At 43.2% G+C, this 12,255-nt stretch overlaps 2 protein-coding genes across 2 annotated transcripts in view; both read right to left on the minus strand.

Annotated features, from left to right (window-relative positions):
- ttll12 (tubulin tyrosine ligase-like family, member 12) overlaps nucleotides 1–3,732 on the minus strand; it is a 36,771-nt gene extending 33,039 nt beyond the window's left edge. Inside the window, exons 1-4 of the mRNA XM_020634759.3 lie at nucleotides 3,512–3,732; nucleotides 2,186–2,373; nucleotides 1,625–1,823; nucleotides 612–771 (exon numbers count right to left, since the gene is read on the minus strand). Coding sequence (XP_020490415.2) covers nucleotides 612–771; nucleotides 1,625–1,823; nucleotides 2,186–2,373; nucleotides 3,512–3,652 — 688 coding nt within the window. The 5' untranslated portion in view covers nucleotides 3,653–3,732. The remainder of the gene's footprint in view (nucleotides 1–611; nucleotides 772–1,624; nucleotides 1,824–2,185; nucleotides 2,374–3,511) is intronic.
- Nucleotides 3,733–4,174: 442 nt separating this feature from the next.
- LOC109984548 (sorting nexin-4) lies at nucleotides 4,175–12,003 on the minus strand. The gene is made up of 14 exons (XM_020634756.3): nucleotides 11,860–12,003; nucleotides 11,257–11,381; nucleotides 10,450–10,588; nucleotides 9,945–10,094; nucleotides 9,799–9,846; nucleotides 9,663–9,718; nucleotides 9,161–9,233; nucleotides 8,884–8,945; nucleotides 8,435–8,500; nucleotides 8,252–8,341; nucleotides 7,084–7,183; nucleotides 6,848–6,993; nucleotides 6,015–6,129; nucleotides 4,175–5,937 (listed from the first exon to the last, which is right to left on the minus strand). The coding sequence occupies exons 1-14, from the start codon at nucleotides 11,992–11,994 to the stop codon at nucleotides 5,890–5,892; spliced, it is 1,353 nt and encodes a 450-aa protein (XP_020490412.2). The 5' UTR covers nucleotides 11,995–12,003; the 3' UTR covers nucleotides 4,175–5,889.
- Nucleotides 12,004–12,255: the final 252 nt, after the last annotated feature.

A 12,255-nucleotide genomic window follows, 5' to 3' on the forward strand; every position in this document is an offset into this window, starting at 1 on the left:
TGTTTTGTATTTGCACTTACATTATCATTTGAAGTTTTTTTAAATAAATTTTTCTGAAACTTTTTTAAAATCATTTTCTGACTGAAATCATTCACTCCACAAAGATCGGAGTCTCCCTTAAGGACCCAGTGAACCTCGGAAGGTAAGCATGAGCAGTCACACCATGGCACACTTCTACTGACTTTTACTACACACCTCATACACACCTAACATCCTTGCGGGGGAGTTCATAGTTATTCCCTCTCCGGGGGGGAATCTAGAGTCCTATACCAGGGGTTATTCTTGAATCTAATTATTCTAGAAATGAATGTTAGACAGATAATCCTAGGGCTGTAATTATAACTTGTTCATTCGTCCTCCAAAGGTTGTCAGCGGAGTAATTTTACATAGCTCCAGGTACGAGGAAAGAGTAGACTAGCGGCTGGTAAGGAGCGAGATCTCACTTGGTTCTAGTAAAGAGTAGTCTAGTTAACTAATGGGTGGTGAGCTTCCTTTAGCTATAGTAAAGTTATTTACCACTTTTTGCATGTCCAGGACATGCTACAATGGGTGTCAGTGTGTGAGTCAGCGTGTGTCAGTTTGTGTGTGTGTGTGTGTGTGTGTGTGTTCACCTCCTTCCTGCAGGTCCTGCAGAGGCCACAGCACAGAATAAGCCAGCTGACCCTGAACGTAGAAGAAAGGAGCGAGGCCACAGGTAGGCCGGTCCAAGTGCTGCACCTGAGAGCCGAACTCGTCCATGACATACCACACTGGGACCTTCTCCTCTGCAGACTGCATGCGCACACGCACAAGCACACACACACACACACACACACACACACACACACACACACACACACACACACACACACACGGTCAAACAGCAGCAAAGCCCTCTCTCTCTCTCATGTCAATGACGGGAAGTAACAATTGAGAAGAATGACAACGAAAAGTTTTGAGCTGTTTTCAGTGACAGGAGGAGATTCATCTCAATTAGGATCAAGACTACCTCAGCGTGTGTGTGTGTGTGTGTGTGTGTGTGTGTGTGTGTGTGTGTGTGTGTGTGTGTGTGTGTGTGTCTCTGCGTGCATCTGTGTGTATCTGTGTGTGTGTCTGTGTGCATCTGTGTGTGTCTGTGTGCATCTGTGTGTGTGTCTGTGTGCATCTGTGTGTGTGTCTGTGTGCATCTGTGTGTGTGTCTGTGCGTCTGTCCTCGCTGACCCCCCTCATATCCGGCTTGTTTGGCAGACTGAGTGTCTGCTCTCCTCTATCTGAAGCCTCCCACACTTCCTGTGTCAAATCAGAAGCTTAAAAGGTGAGAAGAAATTAATCTACATATGCCCACATATGGTCGAGGAACATGGCGTTGACTTTGAAATCATCTGAAGGATAAATAACGAGCTTACGGGACGACCTGTGAGAGCGGGCGTAGAGGACACTGTATTAGATGTGTGCTGTTGTTTTTTAAGTTATATTTATGCCATTTTCACCTTTAATGGGCAGGACAGCTGAAGAGAGACAGGAAATGCTGGGAGGATGCGGGAGGATAGCTTAGCATTAGCTAAAACTTTGCTCTACTTTCCCTCCATCAGTCATGACATTCTGAGTGACAGTACAGAGGGATGATGATGTTGTTATAATTTACCCCCTGAGAGATGTGATACGTCTGGTTGTATTTCCACATAAGCTCCATCACCAGCTCCACCGTGTCCGGGTCAGGGGCCTCGCCGTGGAAATCCACCCCCATGAGGGAGGCCATTCTGGGCAGCAAGCCAGGGATCTGCTCCAGCTGCTGACGGGCGCTATCCACGCGGTACGTCCAGGCGTGATCCACGAGGAAAACACTGCAGGGCGGAGAGAAGATGATGTTCAAATGCCAGGTTGGAAAAAAACACTAGAGCTGTTTTCACATCTGCGCTCCTGAAAATATTTAGATCATTTGAGTAGGACTGCTCCGGATATTCTCCTGATCTGTTTGATCTGTTTGTTCACACATGCACCTCACAGCTGGAGAAAAATGTTATTTTGATATGAAAATAAACAATTAAAATAAAGTTTTATTACAATTTGTTGACTTTTAAATAGTTTGTTTTACTCTTTTACAAACGGTACGAACATTTAAAATATTTTTAATTGTATTTTTCAAATTGATTATAAGGCCAAAATAAATTCTGCTCATTTTTATTGGGTCCTCTGGCGCCCTCACCTGGTGGGCTCAGACACCTGCAGGCCACTCTGCCGGGTCACAACCACTTTACAGCGGATCTCAGATCCGGGATTGTCCTTCTTCTCCTCATTCTCTCCGTTAATCCCGCCCTCCTCATCCTCCTCCTCTTCTTCCGCTTCTTCTTGTCGGAACTGCATGATTCCGAAAACTTCTCCAGCATCATAAACCTACAAAGAAAAAAATAAGAATATGGGCTTTTTTGTTTTGTTTGCGCCTTCACCAGACCCCATAGGAGAAGTTGCCAATTTAGTTGTGCCTGCCTGTAACTTCTAAATTAAGTCACTTTATTACACTACCAGAACTGAAAACATATATTTAAGCTCCCCTCTTTATTTCGGAATTAATAAAAAACCTAAAGCAGCAGTTTGTGACGTTATTTATCCTCCTTATCACAGCAACAAACTAAGCATACATATGATGTGTGAACTAATAACATGCCAATTAGTACCTAAATTATATGCCGAATAAACCTCGAATAGACGCACATTTGGTACATGGGTTAAATCTGATGTGTGTATTTAAAACCAACATAAAAAGAATTAAAATTGCGGATTTTGTAGGGCGAGTCTGGTGGAGTTCCCTCCCTTTCGACAGAACCGGGCTAAGCGTGGTTAACATGACCTGTTCGTTGATGTTAACGAGCCGAAAAGTTGTATTTATCTTTATTAAACCAATAATTTATCATATTTTTGTTCAAATATTTAAATTTAAACGCGTCATTAAATTAAGCTTTGTATTGACCGGAAGTTGTTAAGGTGTCATAACCAGACTCCTCATCAGATTCTGACCATTTTAAGTTTGATTGCTTGTCATCTCTAGGATACACCACGTAGTAAACTTTCTTTCAAGCACAACATGAATAATCCAAAGCTTAAATTCGGCATACATAAAATACTATAGTATTTTATAGTATACTATAATGCATATAGTAAACATGCATTCACCTGCAGCAAGTGGTCGTTTAAACCAACAATAACACGACAACAGATCCAGATATTATACGCCGAATAGATCACTAAGAGATACACATGCAGTACATGTCTTTATCCATGATATATATGATGTATGTGTACGAACAAAATTACATTCAAATAAAAGCTTCTGATTTTTAAGGCTGGTTTGGTAAAGTACCTCCTTTTGGGACAAACGAAAAGGTAACAAGTAGAGAAAAAACAAAATATTCTTAAGTGTCAGCAAGCCGTCAAGTTTGGTAACCCAAACTAGAGGACATATTTGCATTTAATTCTGTATTATTTCACTCTAATATGTAAAATAAAGTAGTGTGCATGCTGTTTGAGGACAGACCTCGTTGGTGATTTTGTGCAGCAGGCTCCTCCAGTAGATTTGGGGAATTCCTGCGGACTGCAGAGCTCCGGCGTGCAGAGCCACGAAGACCGTGAACTCCTCATCCTCGTCTCCATGCAGGATTGAAGGGACTGTTGACATCTCTGTAGTAAAATTATGTGACACACGTGGAGGTGTATCGAATCAAACCCGGAAATGGGTAATCTGACAGCTGAGCGAGCAGTGCATTGTGGGAGAGTTTTAAAGGAGGCTCCACCTACTGTACTGATCTGTGATCTACCGGCAAGAAAAACACAAATAGTTTGACGTTTTTTTTAGGTTCAGAACAATTTTACACCACTGTTTTAACAACTCAGTATCAAGGAGTCTGCATTAAAATAATTAATTTGAAACCTTTGGTGGATTTTTCTTAAAAATGTTGTGCTGTACTTCACCTTGAGGGAAACCTTTGATTCTGAAATGTTATCTAGAGTTATGTCAGACTGCATTTCATGTTCTTACACATCTTCTTATGCACATCCATAGAACCAGACCACAAGGTTCAATCATCCCTGAGGTCTCAAAGGTGGTAATCAGAGACCATCGCCTCTTTCACAGTGTGTGTGTGTGTGTGTGTGTGTGTGTGTGTGTGTGAAATCACATCATCTATGTATGAAACATGAATTAAGCTACAGGATCTCTGGGTATTTATTGATTCAAACACGTTAAATTCAAAAAAAGCAACAAAAATAACGTCCAAATTACAATTATAAAAAAAAGGGATGAGGACAAAAACTTCACAGGTTCAAACACGAAGCTTATTGCTGGCAAACATTAGAAACAGAAATGTTGTTTAAATAATAAACGCAGAAGTTTCAGTCAATAAATTAATAATTAATCCAATAAAACAAATAAAGTCTTTGTGTGCAGCTTGTTGCTCATTAGGAGAATAAATCCCGGAACTTCTTCAATCCAGACAGATCAATTCAAAGCATAAATATATAAGAGTTAATCTAAGGAGAAGAATTCAATGCCACTCAGATAGAGCTTTCACACATGCAGGAAACCCCTGAAAAACTCCAGGAGGAGCTGCATGTTTGAACGCAATCAGACACAGCTGGATGGTGTTTTTTTATATCATGATTTAAATGTTTTAGTAAAACAATCCACTCCTGACTGTTAACGCTCGCTGTAGCCGCATCTAACCCCAAACTTTCACCAGATGCATGTGCGTCGTGTGTCATCGCCGCGCTCCCTCGTCTTTCACCACCAACAGGCAGCAGAGACAGTGGAAGCAGACAAATTACCTAAAGTGAATCAGATCATGTTGTGGAGCAGAGACGGGCCGAACAAGCATCTGTTGGCATTCAGCAATAAGGTTGTCAAAATGTGCAATACTTCGATACCAGGCGTTTTAAAGATCATAGAATCGAGAAGGACCGAAGCTTTGAAAAAAAACTACATCTTTATCATAGGAAAGGTTCTTTGGAGAGGAAAGACTTGGTTCAAAATTGCACGCCAACTCCTCAACACTTTTGTTAGCAATGTTTCGCTGTTTGAGAATTGAGACTGTACAGGAGTTGAACCTGCAGTCATCAACAAGAAACGACCTCACACAGGGTGACGAGGACTTCTATTTCTGTTGCCGTTGAATCGAAACAATTATTATTATTGTTTGATTTTTACTCGTATCATAGCTTGACTGAAGGTTATAATGAAAAGCCTTGCTGTGTCTGAGACAGCCAAACTCTGTCCCCCAATGTCCACATACTCCGTCCTGCGCTGCGGCCTGACAGCACCACGGTTTGCTCCATCAGACACTGTGCGTCCTGCCCCACTGGATCAGTTTCTGGAATGTGAGTCGTGAGCAGCCGTACGCACATCACTGGAGAACTACAAGACGTGCAAACATGTTGCTTTGTATTTCTGAGGATGACGATTGTGAGTCCGTATATTGTATTGTATTTTGAAATTGACTGGACGCTCTGTGCGCATTGCCTAACTTTCTGTTCAGGTCGTTCTATTCTGTCCAGCTTGACGTGTGCTTGCAGCGAGCTCGGTCTACATGAGACTCGCAGCGTATTTGAAACGGAGCTGGGTGTAGTGCCGCTGCTGGCACGCTCCCGAGACGGACCGCGGTATTGCTTCATTGTAGTGTGCAGCGCTGACGGACAGCAGCGCCCTCGGAGAATGTGAAAATTGGGGTTGAGAGTCAATCTCTGAAGAATCGTGAGTCCTGCACATCACATTGTACAAAAAAGCTTTTTCTGGCCTCATTAATTCCCAAAATGTAAACTTAATGCATGTATAGAAACCTTGTGAAAACCACACAATCTTTAAATTGCTTTACTTCTCCAGAACTCGCCCAGCAGGTGTCCTCTTCGTGAATATGGCGTCTTCTACATCTTGAGGAAACAGTCTTTGGCGTTGCTCCACACTTGTATTCCCTGCAGAGACAGAGAGCGATTAAAAACACTTGAAGCGTCAGAACAGTTGTGTAACCGGTCAGATAACGGAGCTTTACCTTTTTGCACATGCTGATCTGCATGACGGCGTAGTTGATGAGCGCCTCCCGCAGGTCTTTGTCTTTCTGCTCCTTGAAGCGCTGCATGTCCACCCACGCACGTTCAACATGCTCTCTGCGGACAATCACATCCAATAAGATTAGTTTTGTAAAGAAGATGACATCCAGAGTTCCAATCTGGGCCGTCTCTTGTTTTAAAGTTTTGAATGTTAAAATCTTTAAATATAGGAGTCAGCTTCAAGAAAAAAACTGTTTTCCTTTAAAGAGGACATATTCTGAAAAATCCAACTTCATCAGTGTTCTTGAACATATATTTGGGTAACCTGAGTGTCTACTGACCCACAAACTATGAAATAAACCCATCCAGTCCTTTGTTTGAGGTCTGCATAAGTCTTACAACACAGAGAAAAATGCTCAGTTTCAAATCTGCTCTCCTTGTGACATCACAGTGGGATTCTGGTACAACAATCCCCTCCCCTCCCCTCGTATCTCCACCCATGGACTCCACCTCCAGCCTAGAGCAAAACTTTTGCGCAGGTCCGCCATTTTTATTCTCGCTGATGATGTCTGCTGGGAAAACTCAGGGGGGGGGGGGGGGGGCTCATTGCATTTAAAGAGACACACACACCAAAACAGAGCGTTCTGAGAGAGCTGGTTCATACAGGGTCACAAACCTCCTCTGGTGCTTGATTCATGTTATATTTTGACCAAAACACAGCTCAGATGTTTCATTTAGAGCACAGGGGACTGTTTGAAAAGATGGAAAAGGGGGGATAACATATCCTCTTTAAAGGCTGCTGTAATCTGCCGACAAAGCAGCATGCATGACTCACTCGCACTCAACAGTTTTCTCCTTGACGGTGTCTTCCCCCTCTATGATCAGCTCCTCCAGCAGCTTCAGTCTGGCCTCCCGCTGCTCAGGAGCCTCCTGCCCAAAGAGCTTGTTGGTCATCCCTTTGAAGGAGAACGTGCGCACAATCTGAGGACGATGGAAACACAGAGAGTTTTGAACATCTGTAATAATCCTCTTGACGACACAAAGGGAAAGTCATGTGGAGTATTATTTTACCCCTGTAGCCAGCTCCTCACGCTGCTGCTTCTTGGAGACGAGGTCCTGGGACGCCATCTCCAGCTCGAACTGGGTCAGCTCATGTTTCCTGCACACTGCCCTGCCACAGCAAAGAGTTCAACGTTTTCATTATCTGCTGTGTTCCCAAAAATGACAAACCTTTGAAGAAGTGAATGAGTGAGCAGCAAGATGTCGTCGCTCGTTGCTCTGCGACATAAACACAAGTTTATGATGCCTTAAAGCAGCGTGGCGTAAGAACAACCTTCAGTGCTGTCTCGGGCTTCAGCTCGGGACGGATTAAGTTGCGACAGAATTCCCTAAAATCACGTTTATAAAACGCAGTCTGATTTCAGAGATCGCCCAGAGAAAAAAAAACGTTTTTAATGGTTGTTCAGCAAAGTCCACAACGTGCAGTTTTTGCGTCGCTCTTTTAGGACCATCTGTTTTCGCTTTGTGAGGTTTGCACTCCTACTAGCTACAGTACATTGCTATGAACTGTTATTTATTCTTCTTTGTCAGTAGAAGGAACAGATCTCCAGAGTGTCAGTCAGAGAGACATTCTGCAGGAAAGTTCAACGTCATCACAGTATGCTTGGGTTTTTATACACATGCTTCACAGAGAAACCTTCATACCGTTATAAGGAGTGTCGATACAGTCGCCGGCACAAATATGGAAGAGATTTTTTCATACATTTCTCACAATTTCAGGTCGGCCTGCTCCGACCTGCGACCTCAGCGGCAAGGACGTGTGGACAACAGGAATGAGAGGAATACAAAGGAGAAATCCTTCCTGCATATTATCTCATCTGCTCTTTGTAAAACGTCTCAAGATAACACTTGTCATGAATTGCCGCTTTACAAATAATGATTGATTGATTGAGTACGCTAGCTAAAGCTCTCAGCCTACGGTGAAAGTTGTGAAGTAGCCCGTAGACCCAGAGCCCGCGAGTCGCGCTGCCCAACTTTGCTGGTCACTCTTTAACAGTTTACCTGTTTTATTTAAAAGCAGGATTATGACCTCAGTGCAGTGTGTGATGTTGGCGGCTGCACTCGTGGTAATGGCGGGGTGTGTGTCAGCATTTTATTCTGCTATATTGCAGATGTACAAGACGCAGCGCAGTTACACCAGATTTTACGGTGCTTGGTTAAGATGATTTTGGAGTCTCACCTCAGAGCTTCAGCGTAGAAGAGATACTCTTTGATTTGGTCGGCATAATGTTCCTCCTCCTCTAAGATATCATCTATAGAAGCAGCATATCTGCAGAAATGTCACAATAAATGAAATCAGTCTTCAAAAGCGACAAAGATTTCTAACAATCCGACAGAACGTGTTTCTGTGTTTGATACTCACGCATCCATATGATGACCCGCACTCTGCAGTCCGTCTCCCATCTCTCTCTCTATGGCGCTCCACTCACTGCAGTGCACAGGAGACACACAAATGCACACACACAGGGAAACACATTTAGTGAGGAAAAAGAGTTTGTCATCTTTACCAATAACTTGGCTCGTTAAAAAAACACTTGTGCAGGATTAAAAGCTAATGTAACTGGCAGCTCGCCGAGCAGCCCCTCGAAACGCTTGCCGTCTGCTGAATTGTGTCTTATACATACTTTCGTTTTTACAGGAAACTTCTGTGTTCAGTGTTTTAAAGAAATCCAAAACAAAAAATGCCGACCAGAATTTAGGGTTAGGGTAGGTTGTTATTACTATTATCATATGAATTTGCCTTTAATCAATAATCTACGTCCACCTGAGCCATGCACAGACACATAAATATAGGAATGTTTGTTGTCAAACCTGAAGACTCTTCCATAGTTCCCGTGGACTTTATAAACTCCGTAGAGTCGATCAGCGACCCTCTGAAAGAGACAGAAAAAAAACCCCATGAAAAAAAAGAGTACAAAGTGTAGGGTATTGTTTTGATTGAGAGCCCCCTGGTGGCGAAATGTACATACTGCACGTTTAAAGTTTCAAATCAGTCTTTTGAATGCCCTACAAATACACATCGAGTCCTTCTTTGTGTCCATGACAGAGTGTGTGTGTGTGTGTGTGTGTGTGTGTGAGATAGACTTACCGCTCGAGCTCTGAGCAGCTGAGATGTGTGAGCTTGCAGCTCATCGCTGTAGTGTTTCATCTCCAAGAATCTCCTGAGTGAGAGAATATAAAGTGTTTAAATGTTCTTCTTTAGCTACAGTCTACCACGTTATTTAAAGGTGCTGTAGTCATTCATCCATACATGAAAACAGTAACACTTTTTAAGATTTTGGTTTAAATTGGTTGAAACTGTCTTTAGGTCCTGACAGAATGGTGTGTAAAGAACAAGTCAGCAACCTAATGGAACAAATTAAAGATGCAACGATCGGGCAAAAATCAGGGCAGATACTGATACTGATGTTTGAAAAAAACAATTTAGCAGACTGCCGATTCCCACAATGACCAAACATTCTCTCAGGTTTGACAAATCAGAGTTTGGTGTACGAGATGTCACCATTAAATTGAAACGGATGCATCCCTAGAACAAACCAGTGCATAAACGTTCTCAGCATAGACTTTTTTCAGTACATCTTCACACTTACTTATCTGGACTCCTCACCCTGAAGGTGGCACTCAGCGCTCTCAGTCTGGAATCTGCCTGAAAAAAGATCAAGCCTTGTGATCATCCAGAATCTCTGCGTGGATTCATTGTTAAAATAAACACAGAGGCGTCATTACCTTTGCCTGAAATCCTGTCTCATACACCACCTCCTTCCAGCCGTGTTCCTGCCGAACACCGCAGAGAAAAAAGTTAGCCAATAATTCAGAGGATCGATTGATGATGATCTGAACTGCTGCAGCGATCCCCAGCTGCAAGCCCGTACCTCGGTGAGGAAGTGGTAGAGGATCTTGTCGTTGCAGAGGACCGGATGTGAGGCCACACGGAGCAGGAAGTTCTCCAGCCCGACCCTCCGGCGCTCCACAAAGTCTGGGTCCATGTTGTCTGCCGATAGCTTGTGCCAAACAATCTCCGCCTGCATGCAAGAGAAAAAAGAAACTAAATTTTTGCAAAGTTGCGCATCTTTCAGCCCGTACACTTTTTTGCACCAGAAGCCATCCAGACAAGAAAAAGCCACCTTGCATAACCAAATGTAGGCTTCTGACAACTAGGCGACATTATCTGTGTGAGCGGCTGCATCGTGTGCATTCACAGTCAGACTCTGCAGACAGTCCCATCAGTTTATGACGCTCTCAGCGGGATGGGTTGCACCTCTGAGGTGTTTTCAGAAGTACTTTTTATCTTGGTTAGCCATGGAGAATTTGAATCATGCTTTTTGTTTTGTATCAAGCAGCAAATATACTTCACTGGGTTTGGAAAACTCTACTCACCCTCTTCTCAGGCAGCGGGGGGACCACGATGTATGGATAGGTAACGATCAGGTAGTTCCTCAGAAGTTCAAATTCACTGTATCTCCTCCACAGAGAGTCCGGGGCTAGGTTACGACCTTCAGCGATTGCATCCATGGGCCTTTGAAGATTTGGCCACAGAAAAGTTATTTTTGCACAGGGAAGTAAGACAGAAGTGGATTTATGCAACACAATTCACATTTCAGTTCAACACACAGTTCAGCCCTTCACTGAAAGGTCACATATCCTCCTCCTCTTCAACCAGTTTAATTAAGTCTCAGAGCTCCTCAAAACATGTCTGTGAAGTTTCTTGTTCTAAATCCACTCTGATCCTGTATTTGATCATGCCTATAAACCCCTCTATTTCAGCCCTGCTCAGAACAGGCTGTTTCTGTGTCTGTACCTTTAAATATGTAAATGAGCTGTGTTTGACCACGCCCCCTCTCTGGAAGGGCTTAGGTGGCTCGGGCTTTCTCACTACATGTCCTATTGTTTACGGTGAGAAGGCAGACTCAGAGGGCAGAACAAACACCTAGCTGTGGGAGTGTCACCCACCTGGGGGAGGGGTTACTGCCCTTTGTGATGTCATGAAGGGAAAATCGGCCTGTTTGAGCACACAATTTCTAAAAAGAAGTGTAGCAGGAAAAAGACGGACAGGATAGACTTTTCTATCATTGTGGGGTTTGTAAACAGACTAAGGACACATTATAAGAGTTAGAGGAACCTGGAGAAGAGGATTTTGTGAATATGTGACCTTTAAGCTGATGATAGGGGACGTGTTATCCTCACCGTGTTTCCACAAGATACACGGTGAATGTCTCCTGCATGTTGACTGCATTTTTCCCGCTCCTTTTCTCGGCCTCGGCAACACAGATCTCCATCCTGCGCATCAGAGTGGAGCCCTCCTCCACCACCTTAACAATCAGGACACACAGTATCATTAGAAAACTTCTGGAAACAGCTCTTTGAGACCTCATTTTTCACACCTCGTCTGCACACTCCTCGCAACACAATTGTGTCTAATCATCAACAAGAAAGCTTTAAAAATGTAATCCTGATTAAAGATTTATTTTGAATGCCTTATATTGTGTATTTGGTTTATTGGTGATTAAATAACAGCTTTGCTTTGTTTTCTTTTAATATAATTAAGTGTTGTAACTTCTCACAGACACAAACTACTCAGTTGTAACTTTGTTAAATTTAAGTACAAGGATGTAAAATTGTTAATTGTCCTGAACGATGATTTAAATAAAGTTTATACCGAGAAAAAAACATGGGCACAGCTCGAGCTCTGCTAAGTTAGCGTTAGCACCGTTACCCGCCGTCCTGTTGTGTCGTAGGAGAGATGTGGTGAATAAAGTGAATAAAACGGGAGGAGGAAGCTGCTCTTACCGTGATGCTCAGGCTGGTATCGGCAGCTGTGAGGTCTGAGTCGTCGTCAGTGGCCACCGACTCTTCCTTACCGTCCTCCGCCATCCTCCTGATGTTGTTGATGAGCCAGGGCGCATGCGCAGAGCGTCTCATCATCAGCCAACATCCGAGAGGGGTGCGTTTACGAGTCAGTCGTAATGTAGGAACATTGTAGACGATTGGAACACGATATGTGTTGTTTTTTGTTGTTTAAAACGAAACTAGACTGTAGCAACCGAAAAAGACCTTATTAAAAGGCATATATTGACGTGAAAACTTCCCACACTATGTAAATGCAGGCTAATTTAAATACATACATTCAACGGGCTTGCCCTTTTTTTCTACTTGTCTCGTTTCATCACAGTTAAGTTTTAAATC

Source organism: Labrus bergylta, chromosome 23, assembly GCF_963930695.1.
Source record: "Labrus bergylta chromosome 23, fLabBer1.1, whole genome shotgun sequence".
In the NCBI taxonomy this organism is placed as follows: Eukaryota; Metazoa; Chordata; class Actinopteri; order Labriformes; family Labridae; genus Labrus; species Labrus bergylta.

Excerpts from the sequence above, each read along its gene's own strand:
- LOC109984548 (XM_020634756.3), bottom strand. The coding sequence starts at position 11,994 with ATGATGAGACGCTCTGCGCATGCGCCCTGGCTCATCAACAACATCAGG. Across the intron at positions 9,234-9,662 it reads AGGGTGAGGAGTCCAGATAA|GAGATTCTTGGAGATGAAAC; the intron begins GTAAGTGTGAAG and ends TCTCTCACTCAG. Across the intron at positions 6,130-6,847 it reads GAGAAAACTGTTGAGTGCGA|AGAGCATGTTGAACGTGCGT; the intron begins GTGAGTCATGCA and ends GATTGTCCGCAG.